Source organism: Emys orbicularis, chromosome 2 (assembly GCF_028017835.1).
Source record: "Emys orbicularis isolate rEmyOrb1 chromosome 2, rEmyOrb1.hap1, whole genome shotgun sequence".
Taxonomy (NCBI): domain Eukaryota; kingdom Metazoa; phylum Chordata; order Testudines; family Emydidae; genus Emys; species Emys orbicularis.
This window is the reverse complement of record NC_088684.1, coordinates 144,233,732-144,251,575: the sequence shown is the minus strand read 5'-3', so window position 1 is coordinate 144,251,575 and position 17,844 is coordinate 144,233,732. Positions and strand designations below refer to the sequence as shown.

The 17,844-nt window shown below is 53.2% G+C and overlaps 1 protein-coding gene across 1 annotated transcript; it reads right to left on the bottom strand.

Moving 5' to 3' along the window:
* Positions 1-4,758: 4,758 nt before the first annotated feature.
* Positions 4,759-17,517, bottom strand: YKT6 (YKT6 v-SNARE homolog). Its single transcript, XM_065398024.1, has 8 exons — positions 17,449-17,517; positions 17,040-17,166; positions 10,844-10,926; positions 9,104-9,204; positions 8,190-8,294; positions 7,536-7,601; positions 6,621-6,722; positions 4,759-5,337 (listed from the first exon to the last, which is right to left on the bottom strand). The coding sequence occupies exons 2-8, from the start codon at positions 17,141-17,143 to the stop codon at positions 5,302-5,304; spliced, it is 597 nt and encodes a 198-aa protein (XP_065254096.1). The 5' UTR covers positions 17,144-17,166; positions 17,449-17,517; the 3' UTR covers positions 4,759-5,301.
* Between the last annotated feature and the right edge of the window lie 327 nt (positions 17,518-17,844).

Here is a 17,844-nt window from a genome sequence, read left to right as displayed (position 1 = left end):
CTGGCCCGGCTAGGAGCAAGGAGGGCAGGCTACCTGGCTGGCGCCTGTGCCAGGGACAAACGGGAATCAGGTGCGTCCTACATAGAAGGCTGCTGGGAGCCAGCCTGTGGCCAACTTGGCTTGGTGCCTGCACCATGGTGGTGGGCTTATAGACCAGGGCCCGGTGCTGGAGGGAGGGGGGAATCACCAAGGCAGGCAGCATGGCTCAGGGGGAGGGCAGGCCTCTGCATTCTGCACCACAGCACGGACTCCCTGGCCCCCTTTGCTCTCCCAGCTGGCGCCAGCCCCCCCAAAGTGCAGGGAGCAGTTCCTGTGAGGGACAGGTTTGCAGTGTGCTGGGAGCAGAAAGCTGGGCATTTTCCTGGTATGTGCAGTGAGTGAGCCGGGCTCTTGCGGGGGGTGGGGTGGAATGGGCACATCTCTGATGGCCCCCAACTGGGTCCATGGGAGGGGAAGGGCTCTCCAGGGCTGCAGTGAAACAGCAGGGGTATTGGACCAAGCCAGGGGTGGGCATCCAGCCAGCATGGACACCACATTAAAAGAGAGCAGGGCTCTTAGAAGGAGAGGATGGCTGCCAGCCCCACCCCATAGTTTGGGCTTTGCCCAGCGTTGCCAACCCGCCTGGAGCAGTGGGGCACTGTCCAGACAGGCTGCCCTCTGGTCTAGCCAAGGCTCAGGAGGGGCATCCCAATGGGTTGTTCCCCAACCAAGGTGGGGGCCAGCGTAGGGGAACAGAACACGGGGAGGGGGGCGTCCAGTCCTACACCCCACCTCTCTCCCAAACCCAATTGGATCCCAGCAGGAAGCCAGGGGCTGGGCCTCGCTTTGCTCTTGCCCGCCTCCTCTTCTCCCGCATATCTTTTGGGGATGGGTGGGGGCATAGGCTGCCCATGCAAGGAGAGGGGGGAATTCTGAGGCCGGGGGCTTCCTTCAGCTGCTTGTGCACCAAACCCAGAGCGGGGGGGCGCCCTCCGTGGCCGCATGGGGAAGTAGGTGTTTCATTCGTGCCCTCGGTACCCTCTGTTGCATTTAGCTGGAGCTCTATGCGCTGCCAGGGACTGGGGGGGGGGGGGGGGGATCTCTCTTCTGCATGCCCTTTCAAGAGCGAGCCTCTCACTACACAGCTGTAGGCCGAGGAGCTGTTTGTCTGTCTCCTGAATGCCAGTGGATCCTTGCTGAATTTCCCTCTTACTTTCTCTTTCGTTTTGTCTGGGCTTCTCACTGTCTTTTCTTTCTGAGCCTTGTAAGTGTAAACGGTGAGTCCGATTTTAGGGGGGAGGGGTGGCTTGTCTCGGGAAACTGCAAATAAACTTAAAAAAACAAAACAAAACAAGGGACGAAGTGAAACGACTGCGACTCCTTCTGTGAGCGAGATCCCCGTGCCCTCACCCCCCTGGGCTGTGCCACCCTTGGGAAAGGGGAGCCCAGTCCCTGTGCTCTCTGCCCCTGGAAACACACCATGCTGACATTGGCTGGGGCAGACTGGAGCCCCCCCGGTCCATCTGGGCGATGCTGGTTAGTTACCATTCTACAGCCTTGGCTGCCGGCCGGCCTGCCTGCCGGTTTGATGCTTCAACCCCTCACCGCAGCATCAGATCTCTGCCACATAACTCACTAGCAGAGGCAGGAGTGGCCTTTTTGGAGGCTCTGGTAGCTGCCTGTGAGCAGTCAGCAGCAAGGGATCGGTTACAAACCGGCTCAAGGGCATAGCCCAGAGAGGACCTACATGGGGCTGTCATGGCCCCACCCTCTTGTCCCCCCTTTAGCATGTTGTGATTGGGCACCACCCCCACCCAGCTCACCAGCCAGGGCAACTACCCAGGTCCAAGCACCACTCCCAACAAACCCAGCCCCTCCCTGCGGCGCATCCCATTAAACCGTCAATGGTAGAAGCAGAGGCTTGGGGCATTGGGGGCCAAGGCCTGCTTGGAGCAGGCAGCCCCTGGGCCTGGAGCCCTTGAGGCAGCATAAGGAGCAGGCCAGGTGCATGCCCACGGGAGTGGGCAGGTGTCTGTATTAAGAGCGAGCAGGTTTCATGCCTGCGGCAGGGCGAGATCCCGGAAGGCCAAGCCTAAGGAGGCAGCTCTAAGGGAATGCGGCTAGCACAAGAGACAGGGCTGGAGGGGGAAGAGTGAAAACCCACTGCTGGCCCACATTCAACACCCCTGCCTGAGATTCTGACAGAACGAGGGAAGCCGCTGGTACCCCAGAGGATGGGCCTCGCTGAACCGGGGCACAGCACCCAGCCCTTGGCCAGGACCCAGGAGTGAGCGGACACCTAGCAGCAGGCTGGACTCCAGCACCAAAGAGCCCTGCTGCACGGCTGGTTCAGCGCTCAGAATGGTGAAGGCCAAGAGGCAGCTGGGCCAGAGCTTGTGCCTTGCCTGGGACTCTGGCCCCCAGTGGGAGGGTGAGGCAGCAGCCTCCAGCTCTGAGGCTTAATGGGGCAGCAAGAAGCATCCCCCCCACCCCCCTTCACTCTGCCCACCACCTTCCCAGGGCTGGTGGGGGCTGCTGCCAAAGAAACTGCTATAGAGTCACCACAGGAGTCCGCTGCCCCCCACCCACCCCCAGCAGAAAAGGGAACTGGGAGGTTAGATGGATGCTCCTAACCTTGGGCAGGGGCTGAGCTAAACAGGCCCTGGGCTAATGCCGCCCAAAACGTAGGGCACAAGGGGACCTATGGGCTCAGAGAGCAGCAAGCCCGGTGGCATCAGGGCCACCAGAGCAGAGGCAGTGAAGGGACACTCACTCCAGCTGTGCCTAGTTGTCGTCCCCCATGCACACACATACATGGTCAGGGCATGTGGCTTCACAGCCAGCCAGGAGGGGAGCACTCCCCCAGCCCTGAAAATGGAGCTCCCACCCATGTAGCACCCGCCAAGGCTGCTACCACAGACTGAGAGATCTGGCAGGCCACAGGCCCGGGTCAGCTGGCCGGAGAACCAGAGTACTAATGAGAGCCCAAGCCAGCTGAGAACGGCGAGAAGACAACTTTATGCAGACGGGTACAGGCCAGCCAACAGCACGTACAGAGAAGTCAGGCAACGGTTACTAAAACACAGTCTTCGCGTCCGTTAGCCAAAGCTTTTCCATTGGAAACGGTAGGAGTGGGGGGATGGAGTGCAGAGCCAACATGGCCAAACATCACCGCATCCAGTGGCACGGCTGGGAGCCGAGGCTTCTTCCTTCCTTCCCACGGGGCTGGGCTCACTCCAGCCCAGTCTCATGCCCACACTCACCCCTCACGTGCCTGTCTGCTGGCCTCAAAGGGTAAGAGGCCAATGCCAATGTGAGGGGCAGGAGGGAGCTCAGACAGCCAGGCGGTACAGCCCAGCTCCAAGTTCCAGTGGGAAGGGGAAGCCAGGTAGGAACTCACCCCCATGGAGAGGGTGGCTCTGCCATCCCTGCGGTTGGCTCCCTGCCTGGCTGCACAGAGGGCAGCGCCAGGAGCAGGGTGCAGCTGAGGAGTCTGCCAGGCAGGGTCTATTCCCAGCAGCACCTACCCCCAGAGCATTACCAAGCCATGGTTTTAGCACCTGCTCTAGTGGCCTTGAACCCCAGGCTGGATGTGCAGCTTGTGGCATCAGGTGGGCAAGCAGCCACACACACAGCTCTGCTGATGCCCCTGTGTCCAGCTCTTCCCTGGCACCCACCCACTCCCTCAATCCCAACAGAGCCAGCCCATTGTGCAGTGAGGGCCTCCCAGGGGACAGACCACAGGTGACCGAAGCCAGGTCTGCAGAGGGGAGTGAACTCTCGCTAGTCCAGGGATGGCACCACACCCTGCAGCAGTGTCCCATGTCACAAACACTCACGTCACCTCTCACTGCACAGCGGAACTGCCACGAGGATGGGCACTCGCTGCCGCTCTCCCATGTGCAGACCGAGCCAGTGCTCAACCCACCCACTAGAGGTGGCACTGGCACATCCTCCGCACAGTGAGCTGGTGGCTGGAACGCCCTGTTCCTGGCAGCTGCCTCGTCTCCCTGGCGCCCCTCCCCAGGTGATTGCTCCCCATTCAGAGCCCCACCCAAGGACGCTGGTCCCCCCCCTGCCTGATCCCGGTACATCAGTTCTGGGCAAAGGCAAGGATGAGTAAGAGTCAGGTCCAAGGGGGGAAGGAAAGTGCAGCTCCACGGACAGGATGGAAGGACGGACAGGGTGGGCTCTGCTCAGCCTCCATCTCTGTACAGAGGGGACGTGAACATCCTGTTCTAGCCTTTCCACCAGCCAGCAGGGAGCTCCGGGCCTGGCAGATCAGTGAGACCCTCCCCGACCACAGCACACACTTGGCACAGCTCCCAGTGCAGAGTGGAGGCGGCACAGCCCCGGGGGCCAGAGCCGCAGGTTAGGACGAAGTGATGGGGATGCTGGCTGACGAGCAGCCTGGTGAGGACAGACAGTAACTGTGACACAGCCCAGACACCCATGGAGGGGAGAGACCCACCAGTCCCTTGGCGAGGAACAGGGTGAAAGCAAGGCAAAACGCCAGCATCTCCCCCTGCTCCGCATCGAACGGCACCCCCCGGGGGGCTCTCTGCTCACTGCCGGGGTGGGGAGGCAGATCCCCTGCAGCAAAGCTCGAGGACCTTGGCTTGGTAGCACCTGTTGGGAAAGCGCCACCATGAGTGCTGACTCCCCAGCTGAACACGGGGAACAATTGGAGATTCCAGGCCTGGCTCCCTCTGGCTGGCCGAGACTCCAGTTGGAGCACCCCTGCTGCCCTGGGAGCAGCAAGGCTACATCCCACAACACTGACGCCTGTTCTCAACGCTCCTCAGAGGCCCATATCAACCGGGCCCCGCGCCCAAGGGTTCAGTCGCTGGGTGGGTAGGAGTCGGAGGCTGAGCTGATGGGCCCTCAACGTTGGGCAGTGGTGCTGGCTGGTCTCAGTTACTGGAGTCCCTCTCTAGTGTTATGACTGTAAACAACAACGTGACCAGAATGCAGTCCGCGTCTGATCTCTGGAGATGAGGAGTGAAAGCCCCTGGCCAATCCAGCGCCGCAATTACAAGCCAGATGTCAAAGCAACAAGCCCTTCAGGCCAGAAAGGGCTGGCAGGAGAATGGTCACACTGTCTCTTCAGGGCTGACCTTGCCGGCCTTTCTGAGGAAGAGCTGTTTAACTAGATGGCCCCGGGGTGCCGAGAAAGCCCTGTCCCAGCCCCACCGCCCGCAGAGGTGCAGCCTGGAACCGGGGATCCCCACCCCCGGGCGGTCTCTTTTCGTCCCATGTACTTTAAAGGTCTGAAAGTGAGTGAAGGCCAGGCGGTGGGAGCAGCGGTCTCAGCTGGCTGGGTCACATGATCTCGCAGCACGAGTTCTGCTTTCGGGCCTGAAAAGGAAACAAGAGCTGAGAGGCTTCTCGTTGGAGTTCCCCTCTGGGGACAGGCCGAGAGCCCGTGTACTGGGCTCACAGCCGGCTCCTCCCAGGCGAGCACCCTGCAGTTCATGTGCCGGAGAGTCAGCAAGATACAGAGACGCCTAACTCTGCCCACTGCCCCTGTGCTACAGGGCCGGCAAGTCAAAGCAGCGTTGGGACAGGCGGGGTTTGGATCTGGGAGGGGGTGATCCATCTGGGGCTTGTGACCCATCCAAGGGGTTTGAGGCTCACTAGCAGAAGTGAGCCCAGCTGCAAGGCCATGGCCTTACAGGGGGCCACTGGCATTAGCTAGTTCAGTGCCCTCCACTCCAAGTTCCACCCCCTCCCACACACATTATCCTCTCTTCTATTGGGAAAACCCCCTCCAACAGCACTTCTGTAATGCCCGGCCCGCCTGCCTTGGGACACCGCTGCCCTGTCAGCTCCTGAGTCAGCAGCTCCGTTAGACACTTCCAAACCCCAGCGGGGTAGCCTGTGCCATGTCACCAACACCAGGCTTGCTGGAGTGAGGCAGGGGGAAGGGTATTCCTGAGAACCCTCCACCTCTGCCCCTCCCATCAACACCCACCTTGAGGGTAACCCAGAGACTCACGAAGGGAGCTTGCAAACGAACCGAGCATGTTAACTCCACCTAGAAGTCACTACGCTCTTCGGGGCGGGGACCAGCTTTGCCCAGCACCTGGCACGACGGGAGCCGGCTCCATGAGGAGGTCTCCGAGGCACTGGCACATGCAAACAATAAAACGGCTGGAAGCCAAGGTAGTTCACAGAGCTCTGGCACAAGGGGGCGCTGCACTCTGAGTGGTTTAGGAGCTCATTGCAGTGACAGAAGTGGAAATCCCTGCAGCCCAGAGCAAAGCTGCAGCCTTCTCGCCAAAGAGCAGTGTGCTCCTGGCAGCTGGGACCAGAGAACAGCCCCAATGAGGTGACCATCTCTCGTCACGGTTCAGACCTCTCCTCTGCCATTTCCTCCACACTTAAGCATCCACTCAGACCTAAGCTAGATTCAGCCTTAGCCAGCCAGTCCCAGCATCTGGGGCCCCAGCCAGCCCCATATCAGACACTGGGGTAACATCTGAGTGCCTACTTAACAGGATTTACACGTCTGCAGGTTTTGCCCTGGGTGAGTAAGTGCTGGCCCAGCCCAGCACACAGCTGCCCTCTGCCCTCGTTACCCCTCCCAGCTGCCTCACACTTGTCAGGCAGCAGGGCCACCAAGCCCCAGAGGCACTTACAGTTTTGTAGAAGTGTTTGGAATGTAGCCCAAGCACCTCCGACTTGGCCACCAAGTCATCCAGCTTCTCCCCGCGCTCCAGCAGAGACTCCATGGTGTTGTGCTGCAGAGGGCAAGAAGTGACACCAGTGCTGAAAACCCGCGCCTCTCCCAGCTGCTGTTACGGCACCAGAGCCAAATATTTTCAGTTTATCCCCAGCTTGGCTATTGGCTCTCCATCCCCAGAGCCCTCAGGGCAGCACTAGCGAGGGGCGAGTGAGAGGCAGGTGCTGTCCAATCGCCACACAGTTAGCTTCCACTCAGGACACCGCATTGCAAGTGTGAATGCGGATGTCACCTCGCCCATCCTGGGAGGTTGGGGATGTCACGGTAAAGAGCACAAAGAGGCCTCGCATGGGCTTGTGACTTTTTGGGTCCTTCAAGCCCCTGCTTTCCGGGGGAGCCTGGCTTCCCAGTCTCACCCTGTTAGAGAACAGGGGACCCAATGCCTTTGCTCTTTTCCCTTGGTGCCCTGGCAGCCTGATACCTGGGACTCAAATGCAGCCCCACAGTCTGGTGCTATGTGACCCAGCCTGCCCTATGCAGTCTATGGACTGATATCAAGCTAACTTCAGACTAACACATCTGCTTATTTCCAAGTAATGGCTGGGAACCCACACAACTCATGACAGTCAAGGCATCCCAGGAGTTCAGGCCAGTCTGGAGTTGGGTTCAGCTGACTTCATGAATGGAGACAGGGGGTGTCTGTAGCACAGTCCTCAGGCAGGGTCTAGTACCAGACTGATGGCACCAATTCCCAGGAGGCTGAGCCAAACGCCCCCAAGGAGGTTAAGGGTTCACAGCAGCTGCTGCCCTGGCCCTTTGCTGCTCCCAGGAAGCGCTCCTCGCTTCCTCTTCCTGCGCACGCAGCCCTTACCAGAATGATTTTGGTCTCGTCCAGCTCCGCCTGCACTTTCGTCATAGCATCCGCCTCCCGGGGATTCTTGGAGAGCAAGAACATAGCACGTTACGTAGGACACTATTCCAAGGACAGGGAGCTCAGCGTCTGCAGGCCTATGAGCCCAGACGTATCCAAGCTGGATTCCCCCCTCAAAGCACTCTATGCCCTGCGTGTGGACAGGGAGACCGAAGATACAAGCCTCTGTGGAGACTGCAAACGGAGCTGACGTTTGTCAGAGGGATTGCTGGGGCAATCCCAGCTAAAGGCCTTCCTCACACTCCCAGTAAGGCCTAGAGGACAGGAGCAGACTGCAGAGCTGGTCTGAACAGTGAGAGGAAACAGACCTATTCATTCACCTTAGGCACTCAGCCAGCCCATCACTACAGCTGGCGTACTGATCCTCCATACCCCGAGAGGCAGGGCAGAGCTACGGGCCCTATTTTACAAATGGGCAACTGAAACCCAGCACACTAAGCGATTTGCTCAAGCTCACGCTGGAAGCCTGGAGGAGCAGGGAGCTGAACCAAGCACTCCCAAGTCCGAGGCCGGCAGCCTACCCACTAAGACCACCCTTTTCCTACTGCTTCTCTGTCTTCTGACATCCAGACAGTCAGTAAGTGCATGTCATACCTGATATTTACTAAGGTAACCGTCCAAGGCTGCATAGTTAATCGTAGATGGAGATCCTGAGGGCCAGTCTGTCCTACTGACCTGTGTGGAGAACTCATCCAGCACCTGCAATGCAAAGCAAACCCAATGTTGAGCACCCAGCTGTCTTCCCCACTCAGATACCCACAACAGGGCTTGAGATCTCAGAATCATTAAGAAAGTCATTCCTTGGCATCCTACTCTCTGTCAACAGAGGGAAGGGGATGGGGACCCAACTCCTGTCTCGCAACCTACAGAGGAATGCAAGCTGGGAGTACATTAAGTGGCCCATGAGGAGACAGTCACTAGAATTCAGATAACATACCAAGGACTTCCCCTCTCCCAAGAACCCCATGGTCTTCGCTGACACCCAGGACACCCTGGCATCCAGATGCATGACTAACAGCAGCGACCATAGCTGAGAACGCAGACAGAGGCCATGCAAGTTGTGATACAAGTCGGACAGAGCTGTAACACCCAAGCACCAGTTCTGACCACTCAAAAGCCTGGGCCAGACTGCAGAATGTTTCTGTGAGGACAAATACTCACTAAGTATCAGGCTAAGAGCATCAGACCCTTCTGTCTGGGAGTCTAACCAGGATTGAACCCAGGTCGGCCAAGGTAAAACACATTAACCCACTGCATCACCCAGCCCATGAAGAAGTCTTAGGCCTGAACAGATCCTACCATCACCATGTAGCTAATTTGTGACAGTAATGTTGGCAGATGAGAAGAGATTTGTAGAGTCTCAAATGCCCAAGCAGCAAGTCGCTTTTCAGCTAAAAGGGAAGCAAATTCAGGACTCTGAATACACAGTCAAAGTCTCCTCCTGCCGTGCATCATCCCAGCCGCACGGCTCATCTCCAGAAATAAAGAGAGCCCTAAATGGAGTTTACCTTCTCCAGCAAGGTGAAACACACACGCGGTGGATACTCGTTGTCTGCGATCACCACTCCAGCCAGTCTGTCATTTCGCACGTACACATGGCAGAGGTATTCTGAACCAAAGACCAAGTGCAAAGGTTTCACAGATAAGTGCACAACATGGGGTCATCAAGCAGCATTCAGAGCAACCCACATGTAAAAATCAGCCAACTGTCATGGACTAGCACTCCGCTGTCCAGACTAAGATCCAGGGTTCACATTTTGGCAACACTTAGCTCAGAGGCAGCACATGGGTTTCACTAGGAAGGCAGTAGAAGGGGATGCAATGTATTTCTCCCCAGGGAAGACCAGAGGCAGCACACAAGAGTGCTGAGTGAGTTGGATCATTTCTGTTCCCCCATGGCACACATGGTGCATGACAAATGTAACCAAGGCAGAGCGTGTACAATCTAAGTTAAACAAAGGTGAGGAAGGGAGGTAACATACAACTAGGCCATTCAAGTTGTTTGGGTTACACGTTCTATTGGTTCTGGGGGGTTAATATTTAATGACTCACTATTACATGCTATTAGTGTAGGTAAGGGGGCATGAGAAGACAGATTTAAGAACGTTTGGAGCAAGGAGATGTGGCATACAGGGTGTTCCAGGACTAGGGAGGTGTATGGAACAAGGCTAGGAGTCAGGAGTTTGGGCAGACAGAGGTGATGGCAGAGAAAAGCGTACAAATGATGGGACAGGAAGACAAGGGCTGTATCAGGTGGAGCATTGCAGTCCACAGCCTGGAGCACACGGACATGGAGTTTGAACTACACAGGAGAAGCCAGCAGAGGGATTCCAGTGTGGTGGGGTGAAAGTAATGGCAGGAAGATCTGAGCGGCTCTGTGGACTGGAGAGGGGAGTTCAGGCAGTGCACATGTGAGGCTCAGTTCAGCGGCAGGGCTTGTGTGGAGTTAGGTAAGGTGAGGCATAAAGCTCAAAAGCAGCATCTGGTTGTCAGGCAGGTTCCTGCGCTTACTTGATTTTCCAGTTGGGACAGTAGAAGTGCCAGTCAGCATATGACTTGACTGGGGTCCAGTATGGATTGAAATCCAGACTCCCTCCCACCTCACAATCTTTTGCGCACCTCCTGGCCCAATGGAATCAATACTGCCAATCAGAGACCAATATGGTTACTCAGGGAACCCTGAGTTTAGTCTACAAATGGAGGAAGTTCCCAGATACACACACAAAAGATAGGCATGGTTAACCCGTTGGTGCAGATTTCTCATGCACGTGCCACAATGCCATTAGGGGATGCCAGAGCTACTTGGGCAGAGGAGAGGATATGACATCAGCAACCAGGAATGCTCAGTACTACAGTAGTAGTATGTGTGGCTGTCACTGGAGAAATTCCTACAAGTCATGCCACACCTCAGGGTGGATGTTAAGAGCCAGCCGTGTCTCATCCAGCCAGGACTCCAGACATCCATTTTTCATTGGGCATTAGGTGCTTTGCAATTTAATCAAGCAATTTAGGCCAGATGACTAATCTGCATGATTTGCATAGCCAGAGAAACAGCTCCTGGTGATCGCAATGATAGGGAGGGGGACAGTAGCCAGCAACAGATTCTCTGGAGAAGCAGACGCCCTGGGAAAAGAATTAAACTCTCCAAGGCACACAGCTGCTCTGTATCTCGCAAGATGCAGAAAATCTGCATTCCGGTACATTATCGACCGTAACCCTGCGTGATCAAGGCCCTTGTGTCCTCTTACCTTGTTCCTTCACTGACGCTCGGCTGCCCAGCACTGACCGCTCTACAATCAGCTGGCTCGTGAAGGTCATGAATTCCTGAACACTGCAAACACACAGCATTTCATTACTTAAAATTCTCTTACAATAGCATCTCCCCACCCTCAAACAGACCTATCGCCACAATGATGCCAAGAACAAAGTAATTTTGCCAGCAGTTGCTGTATTAACTCACTGCAGAGCATGTGCTCATGGAAAAATAGTGATGCAACCAATAAAAAGGTTTCCTTTAAATCTTGCATTCAAGGTAGCACTCAAAATATTGCCTTGACCACTTTGAGAACCGGGCCACCTAGCAGGAGCTAACTACAGACCCAGACCGCCAGTGTCAGCTCTGCCGATTAACACAAATTAACTCACAGGTCATTGTTACCACCCAGCCCTACCATACTCACTCCAGTATGTGTACTACATGGAACTGAAGCGTGGGGGCTCCGCCTGCAGTGTTTCCCATAGACAGGGCTACACAGAAGGTAATGCACCTTCACTGCCTAGCATTAAAAGGTGTGCATGACGCCTCAGTGCACATCCTAGCCTACTCTCTTAGGCATGCCACTGAGCAGCATGTGAGACAAGTGGTGGTCTCCATGAAGAGGAGCTTTTTCACGCAGCGCTAAGGCATTCTGCTTTCTTATATACTGTACGCAAGTTTCTTTTTCCATCAAGCCCCAGTACTTACAATGGTTCTCTATTAACTCCTATGCTTGTGCAGTGGCTTAGATATTGGGAACATGGGCGGTAATCAGGATTACTGTAGAGTAGGCGAACTACAGGTGAAGTGGCAGGGAGAGGCCCACTTGGCCAACAAGTCCAGCAGGAAGGATTCTAAAATATTCTGTCCACAAGTGTCTAACCATGACACCTGACTTTGGCACGGAAATCTCATTAGACCATTCCCATCTCACAGCGTTATCAGAGTTTTCTAATATCCAAGTTGAATTTGTCCTTCATTAATTTAGGAACTAAGTAAACTGACACCATCAACCTTAAGATCTGCCCCCGTGCGTATCTAAAGAGACCTGCTGATTTTAGTGACTAAAAATTAATTGCTTGTCTTTACTTCTGAGAGCCCTAAAGTGCCAAGACATCTCAGGGAGAGTGAACTGAATTCAATCCCTTTTTGTACATCATTGGAATCTACCAAGGTCTAATCACTTGTCCTTCCTTGGCTTTCCAGAAGTGTAAGGTGCTGTAAAGGTGTCACAGAGCCTGTTTGACCTGCAGAATCTTTATTACTAGGGATGATGCATGAGAAAAACACCAACTTAATGCCGATCCCAGAGCAACTTTGTGGGGGTGGAGTGCAGAAGAGACATTTTAGTGGTAATTGAACACCTGCTGCAGAAGTCTTCATTAATAACATGGAAGAGCCCCAAAAGCTATTTCTCCTGGTTTTTTCCTTCCCTCCTTTTACTTGGGGTAAAGACTTACTTGCCTTTAAGGAGAGGGGGAAGGGAAAAGAATGTGAAAGTTCACCACCATTTCAGTTTAAAAACATTCAAGTGCCTTTAATCTTTCCCTTAGTCTCAAATTCTTTTCCTCAAAGCTGTCTTAAAATTGTATTTCCTCTTGTTCTGGCTTTAAAAGCAAGTGCACTGCATCCCAGAACAGTCTCACTAATGCAGCGTGAAGTGAGACTAAAATAGACGTGTCATACATTCACCCTGGTTGACGTATTTTGGGGGCCTGCACAATATACTCAGACTCTGCAAAAATCTAGGCTTTCATTTCATTTCATTAGTACATTATTTCTAGACCTCTCAGTTATAAGGATAGCCTTGAAAACATGAACCAAGAATAAACCGATAGTCTTGTCTTGAGTCTGCAAACTGAAACAATTGCAGAGAGAGGTGTAAACCCACCCCTCCATTTAGAACCCTGCAAGCAGCTGTGAAACTGCCAAGACTTCTGTCAGTTTCACACTGCTCCTGGGGAAGACTAGGAGCACAAGCAGGCACTGGAGTTGGTCACAAGGAAGCACCATGCTTCAGTTGGCAGAAAGCTACACTCCAACCAGTTGTCAGGAGGCTTTGGAGGGCTGAAAAGAGAAATTCTTCTCCCTTTCAGCTACTGGTTTGCGTGGGGGACGCAGCAGGATGTGGACCTTCACATTTATCAGACACCTACTAGTCAGACATATGAAAGATGGTGCTTCTAAGCAGAGTCCACCAAGCCAAAATCCCAGGGGCTTCAGGTGCAAGGATCAGCAGGCTCTAGTCAGAGCACAGTTCCGAATCCCACTAGTGAGGCTACAGTCTAGCTAAAAATCTGGCAACTTCAAGCCCCACAACTGGTTTTAGTGGGACTATTCTCCAGGAGTAAGACACAGATTAGAACAGACTAATGGATCAAAGGTAGCAAGTGTGGCCTTTATGCAATGCTCTCTTCCCACCAGAAGCCCAGAGTCCCAGACTTTATTTTCAGGTACGCTACCTGCCCTTTTTGAATAAGTCAAGTCAAAAAGGGCTTCTGGAAAGGATAACTTACTTCCCCCATAGCTTCTTTACTGCTGTCTTATTCAGCCATCTTCCCCCATGCCACAATAGCTCTCCTCCCCTCTTTCAAGCTCCAGTACCCAAAAAGCTGCCTTTATAACAAACCATTCTCGGCACATACTTGTTCAGACCACAAGTTTTGTTTAAATCCAAGCTGTTGCAATGCATGCCACACTTAAGCAGCTTCTACACTCCCATCTCTACGGTATACAACTTAGATGAAATATATGGATTAATGCAATAATATACTGCTATAAAGTGACAATATTAATGTGTAGAGTAAGCCAGTTTGTTTTACCCATCTTCAGTTATTGAAAGTGAAAGTTTTAAGTAGTCAATTCATTTGTTATTATTTATGTTTTGCATGACTCCCAGTCTGGGACAATGGGGATTAAAAACGTCAGTTTCACTTTCAGATTCTCAGTACTGCAACATAAGGCTGCCAAAACCTGCAGGAGAAGATTTGTTCAAGTGTTCCATCGGAGCTTGAAATGAAAGAATGTAGAATCATTCCTATTGGTCTCAGGCTGATGTATGAATTTGAAATTCCAGATGTGTGGGGTTCTTTAAGGAATAAGTCCAAGGTCTGGTTATAATACAACACAAGACAAACCTAATTCCTGGTGACAATTCTGAAAGATACTCAAATTACAATTCTGATAAAAAGGCGCATGTGGGGCGTTAAATTAGGTACCCTGTGAGGTACCTGATCACAGTCTCTCTCCCCCTCACCTGCCCCCTCCATGTTTAATTAGGACATTTTAGTAAGTCTCATGAAAGACATCATTGGACAAGATTGCCATGAATTAAAAAAAGCATTTAAACGTTAACTTTAAAATCCCAGTACCTTTCCAGGATCAGGAGACACTAAAAACTTAAGACAAAATTCAAATTTTAGGCCAAATTTGTTAATCCTTAATACTGCTTGCAAACATTTACACACTGAATTCAAAGGCGCTACTTGTGCACACAAAGTTAAGCATGTGTCAGTTTGCAGGACTGGGGTACTTGCTAGTATAAGATTATGCATATGCAAAATCAATCAAATTAGTGAGGCGGGGAAACTAGTTTCCCCCACAATTAAGGTTTTTTTAAATGAGTAAGAGAAAACTGCCTGTAGTTTGTGCCATCTTTGCATCCGAGTGGGCCTGAGTTAGGGAAGATACTGGCATGACTTCCTGCCTGGGATTCTACTAGTGTTGATCAATTTACGTTGAGGTGATTATATTTTTTGAAAATAAAAAAAAACTGATTTTCTTTAAAAAAATCCTAAATTCCGATTAGCAGCCTGTTGCAGAATGCAGCAATGATTCCGGACAGACAAATTGTAGGATCTGAGACTTCCTCCTGCACCTGTGATTTTCTTCTGTCTCTGACATTAAGGCAGTTCTTCTGGGAGGATTTTTATTAACTTTATTTCAATTAGCAAATTGCAGTTTCCCCTCATGCATCAGCCCTCGTACATGCAAGACCTCTGGTCATGCCAAACAGGGAAAATGTGTAATGATGTCAGAGGAGTACAGCTTCCTTAGGCACAGGTAAAAATCGCAGCAGGAGCACAGAAGTGCGTTTGTTTAATGCTTATCTTTTAAAAAAATCCCCCTGACATAATCCACCATGAAGCAAAAGCCCCATCAGGCCTAAGTGTCAAGCAACAGCCAAGCTCCAAACCTCAGCTATTTTTGTTGTAACCTTGGCAAAGGAAGTAAAAATGTATAAAATAAATCCTAACAATGGTATTTCTCCTCCAAACTCACTCTGCCCTCCCCTCCATCAGAACCATAGAAGAGAGAGTTTGCGTATGCTTTAAAAGTCACCTTTGGGTACACACCAAGCATGGAAAATTTCAGTGCAGAAGGCAAATGTTTCTTAAAATTATGAGCATCTGAAACAAGGAAGTTAGAAGGGAAGTTGTTTTGCAGTCAGCCACTTGCTAATACAACTACTTCTTTCTAAAAGGTTTAGGAGTATTACCCCATCTTAATGGTTGGGGGCTGTTAACTGATGTAAGGGCAATATGGGTAAACTCTTCTGCAAATACAGATTACACCCTAATGCTGAGAGCACTGTGAATCACCAGAATGACAAGGAGTTGGGATTAGCATTTAGCTTTGAGCACTCTGGCCTGAACCATCAGCAGTATTCTCTGCACAACTAAACACCTTAAGCAAAGGGGACATGCCAGGCCTATATGGTATGTTATCACAAGTGGGAAGATACTAACAATTGCTAAATACAAATATACTGATCGCTCCAGCTATCACAGAAGCCCAGTTGGATTGGTAAAGCGAAACCCACAAGTTATCTCCCATTTGTTTTTCAAGTCTCTTCATGAGCTGAGATGCTTGTGAGACTTAACAGATCTTTTGACACATTATCTATGATATGGATTACAATTCACATCAATATATGCTCTCTTATTTTGTATAACCCACTGCATCAGCCTTCTAAAACCTGCAAAAACACACCAGCTCAGGCACTGATCTATTCACAGGCCTTTTGCTGTGATAATAAAAAACCCATCTTATTCACCGGTTTAAAAGCTCACTCATATTGGATGTTCATTCTGCCCATCTGAGGTACTTCTATAGGCCCCATTACAGTATATTTGAACACCACACAACCTTTAATGCAGTTACCCTCACTATACCCCAGAGGGACAAATTATCATCCCCCTTTTACAGACTGTTCCACTGGGGATAAATACTTAACTAGCCATTGGGTGTGAAAGAGAGAATGACTCTGCAGCCTGAGGCTTAGAGCACCCACTTGGGAGGCAGGACACCTGGGAGGCAGACCCCTTGCTCCAACCAGTATGTCACTCTTTATCCACAGAGGAATAGCTTCAACTGGAAAACTGAGGGAGCCCCACAGTAGAATACCCCATAGCTCAGTGGTTAGAGCACCCCCCCAAAGAGGTGAGACATCTCTGTTCAAATCCCTTCTCCCCATCAGGCAGAAGAGAAACTGAACTGAGGCCTCCCAGATCCCAGGTGAGTGCTCTAACCACTGGGCTAAATGTTATAAGGAGAGTGGTATGAAGACCACCTCCTCTTTTGGCCAGATTTTGAATGGGACCTAATCTGGTAGGCAGCCTCTGAGCTTGCTTACTGGACTGGCTCCTACACTCATGATAGGTATTTGTCCCCAGTCTGTGAAACCAAAACGGAGATTTAGGGCACGTCTTCACTACCCGCCGAATCGGCGGGTAGCAATCGATCTATTGGGGATCGACTTATCGCGTCTAGCGAAGCCGCGATAAAATAGATCCCCGATGGCTCTTCCGTCGACTCCGGAAATCCACCGCGGCAAGAGGCGGAAGCAGAGTCGACGGCGGCGTGGCAGCGGTCGACTCACCACCGTCCTCACAGCCAGGTAAGTCGACCTAAAATACGCCACTTCCGTTGCATAACTTAGGTCGACCCCCCCCCCCGTAGTGTAGACCTAGCCTTAGGCACCTACCTACCTATGTGGATCGACCAAAGTGACTTGCCCGGGGTCACACAGGGAGTCTGTGGCAGAGCAGGGGCTGGAACCCCACTCTCACAAGCCTGCGCGCCAACCACTGATCGCCCTTATAGAGCTATTTGTTCCAGCCAGGGAGGTGGCCGCCCAGCACGGGGGAGAGTTTTCCCCAGCCGGGGCCGGCGCCTCGGGGACTCACCTGGTTTTCTGGAAGAAGCTGAACGAGGACAAGTCGTAGGCGGCTTTCAGCAAGTGCACTTTGGGGTCGCCTTTGTAAAGGACACTTAGGCTGTAAAGCTTCATCCTGGCGCCTCCCCAGCAGCCGCCTGAGCGAGAAGGAAGGAGTCAGGGCTCGGGGAGGGGAGAGGCCCAGCAGACAAGCCCTGACCGCCCCCTTCACGCACCCCCCCAGCCCGTGCCCGGTGCCCGAGGACCCCCGCTCCCGACACCCACAACAGAGCAGGGCCTGGCTGCGGCCTCGCCCTGCGCGCTGGGCTCGGAGACTCCAGCTCCCGCCCCCCCCACCGGACGCAGGGCCCGCCCCCGCCTTCCCCAACTGAGGGGCGGGACCCGCCCTCACGGGCTCGCTCGGACCCGGGGGTCGGTACCGGACAGGTCCCGCCTCCCTCCTGCGGCTCCGGCGGTTGCTGCGACTGAGTGGGCAGTGGGCGGAGGAAGGAGACGCCGCGCCCCGCTGACCCGGAAACAAAATGGTGCGGCCGGAAGTGCCGGCGGTGAGTCAGTGCCACGGAGCGCTCTCGCACTGCGCATGCACTCGCCCGCTGAGGGAACCAGCCAATGAGCATCCGCCTGACAGACAGCTTCGCCCCCCGCTCCCCCCGGCACATACTGGACAGCCAATCAGCATCGCCCTGACATAAGCCCCTCCCAGAGAGGGCGGGGCTGGGGAAACTCATACACCCCCCCGCCTCCCCCGGGGTGTGGGGCGGGGCAGGGTAGGTCCCAAGGGGGCGGGGCAAGTCCCAGGGGCAGGCTCTGGAGGG

Bases quoted from the DNA above. Each gene is read 5' to 3' on its own strand.
- YKT6 (XM_065398024.1), bottom strand. From the start codon at position 17,143: ATGAAGCTTTACAGCCTAAGTGTCCTTTACAAAGGCGACCCCAAAGTG. The intron at 10,927-17,039 runs GTGAGTCCCCGA...GTGTGTTTGCAG, and splicing joins AGCTTCTTCCAGAAAACCAG to TGTTCAGGAATTCATGACCT. The intron at 6,723-7,535 runs GTAAGGGCTGCG...TGCCCTCTGCAG, and splicing joins ACGAGACCAAAATCATTCTG to CACAACACCATGGAGTCTCT.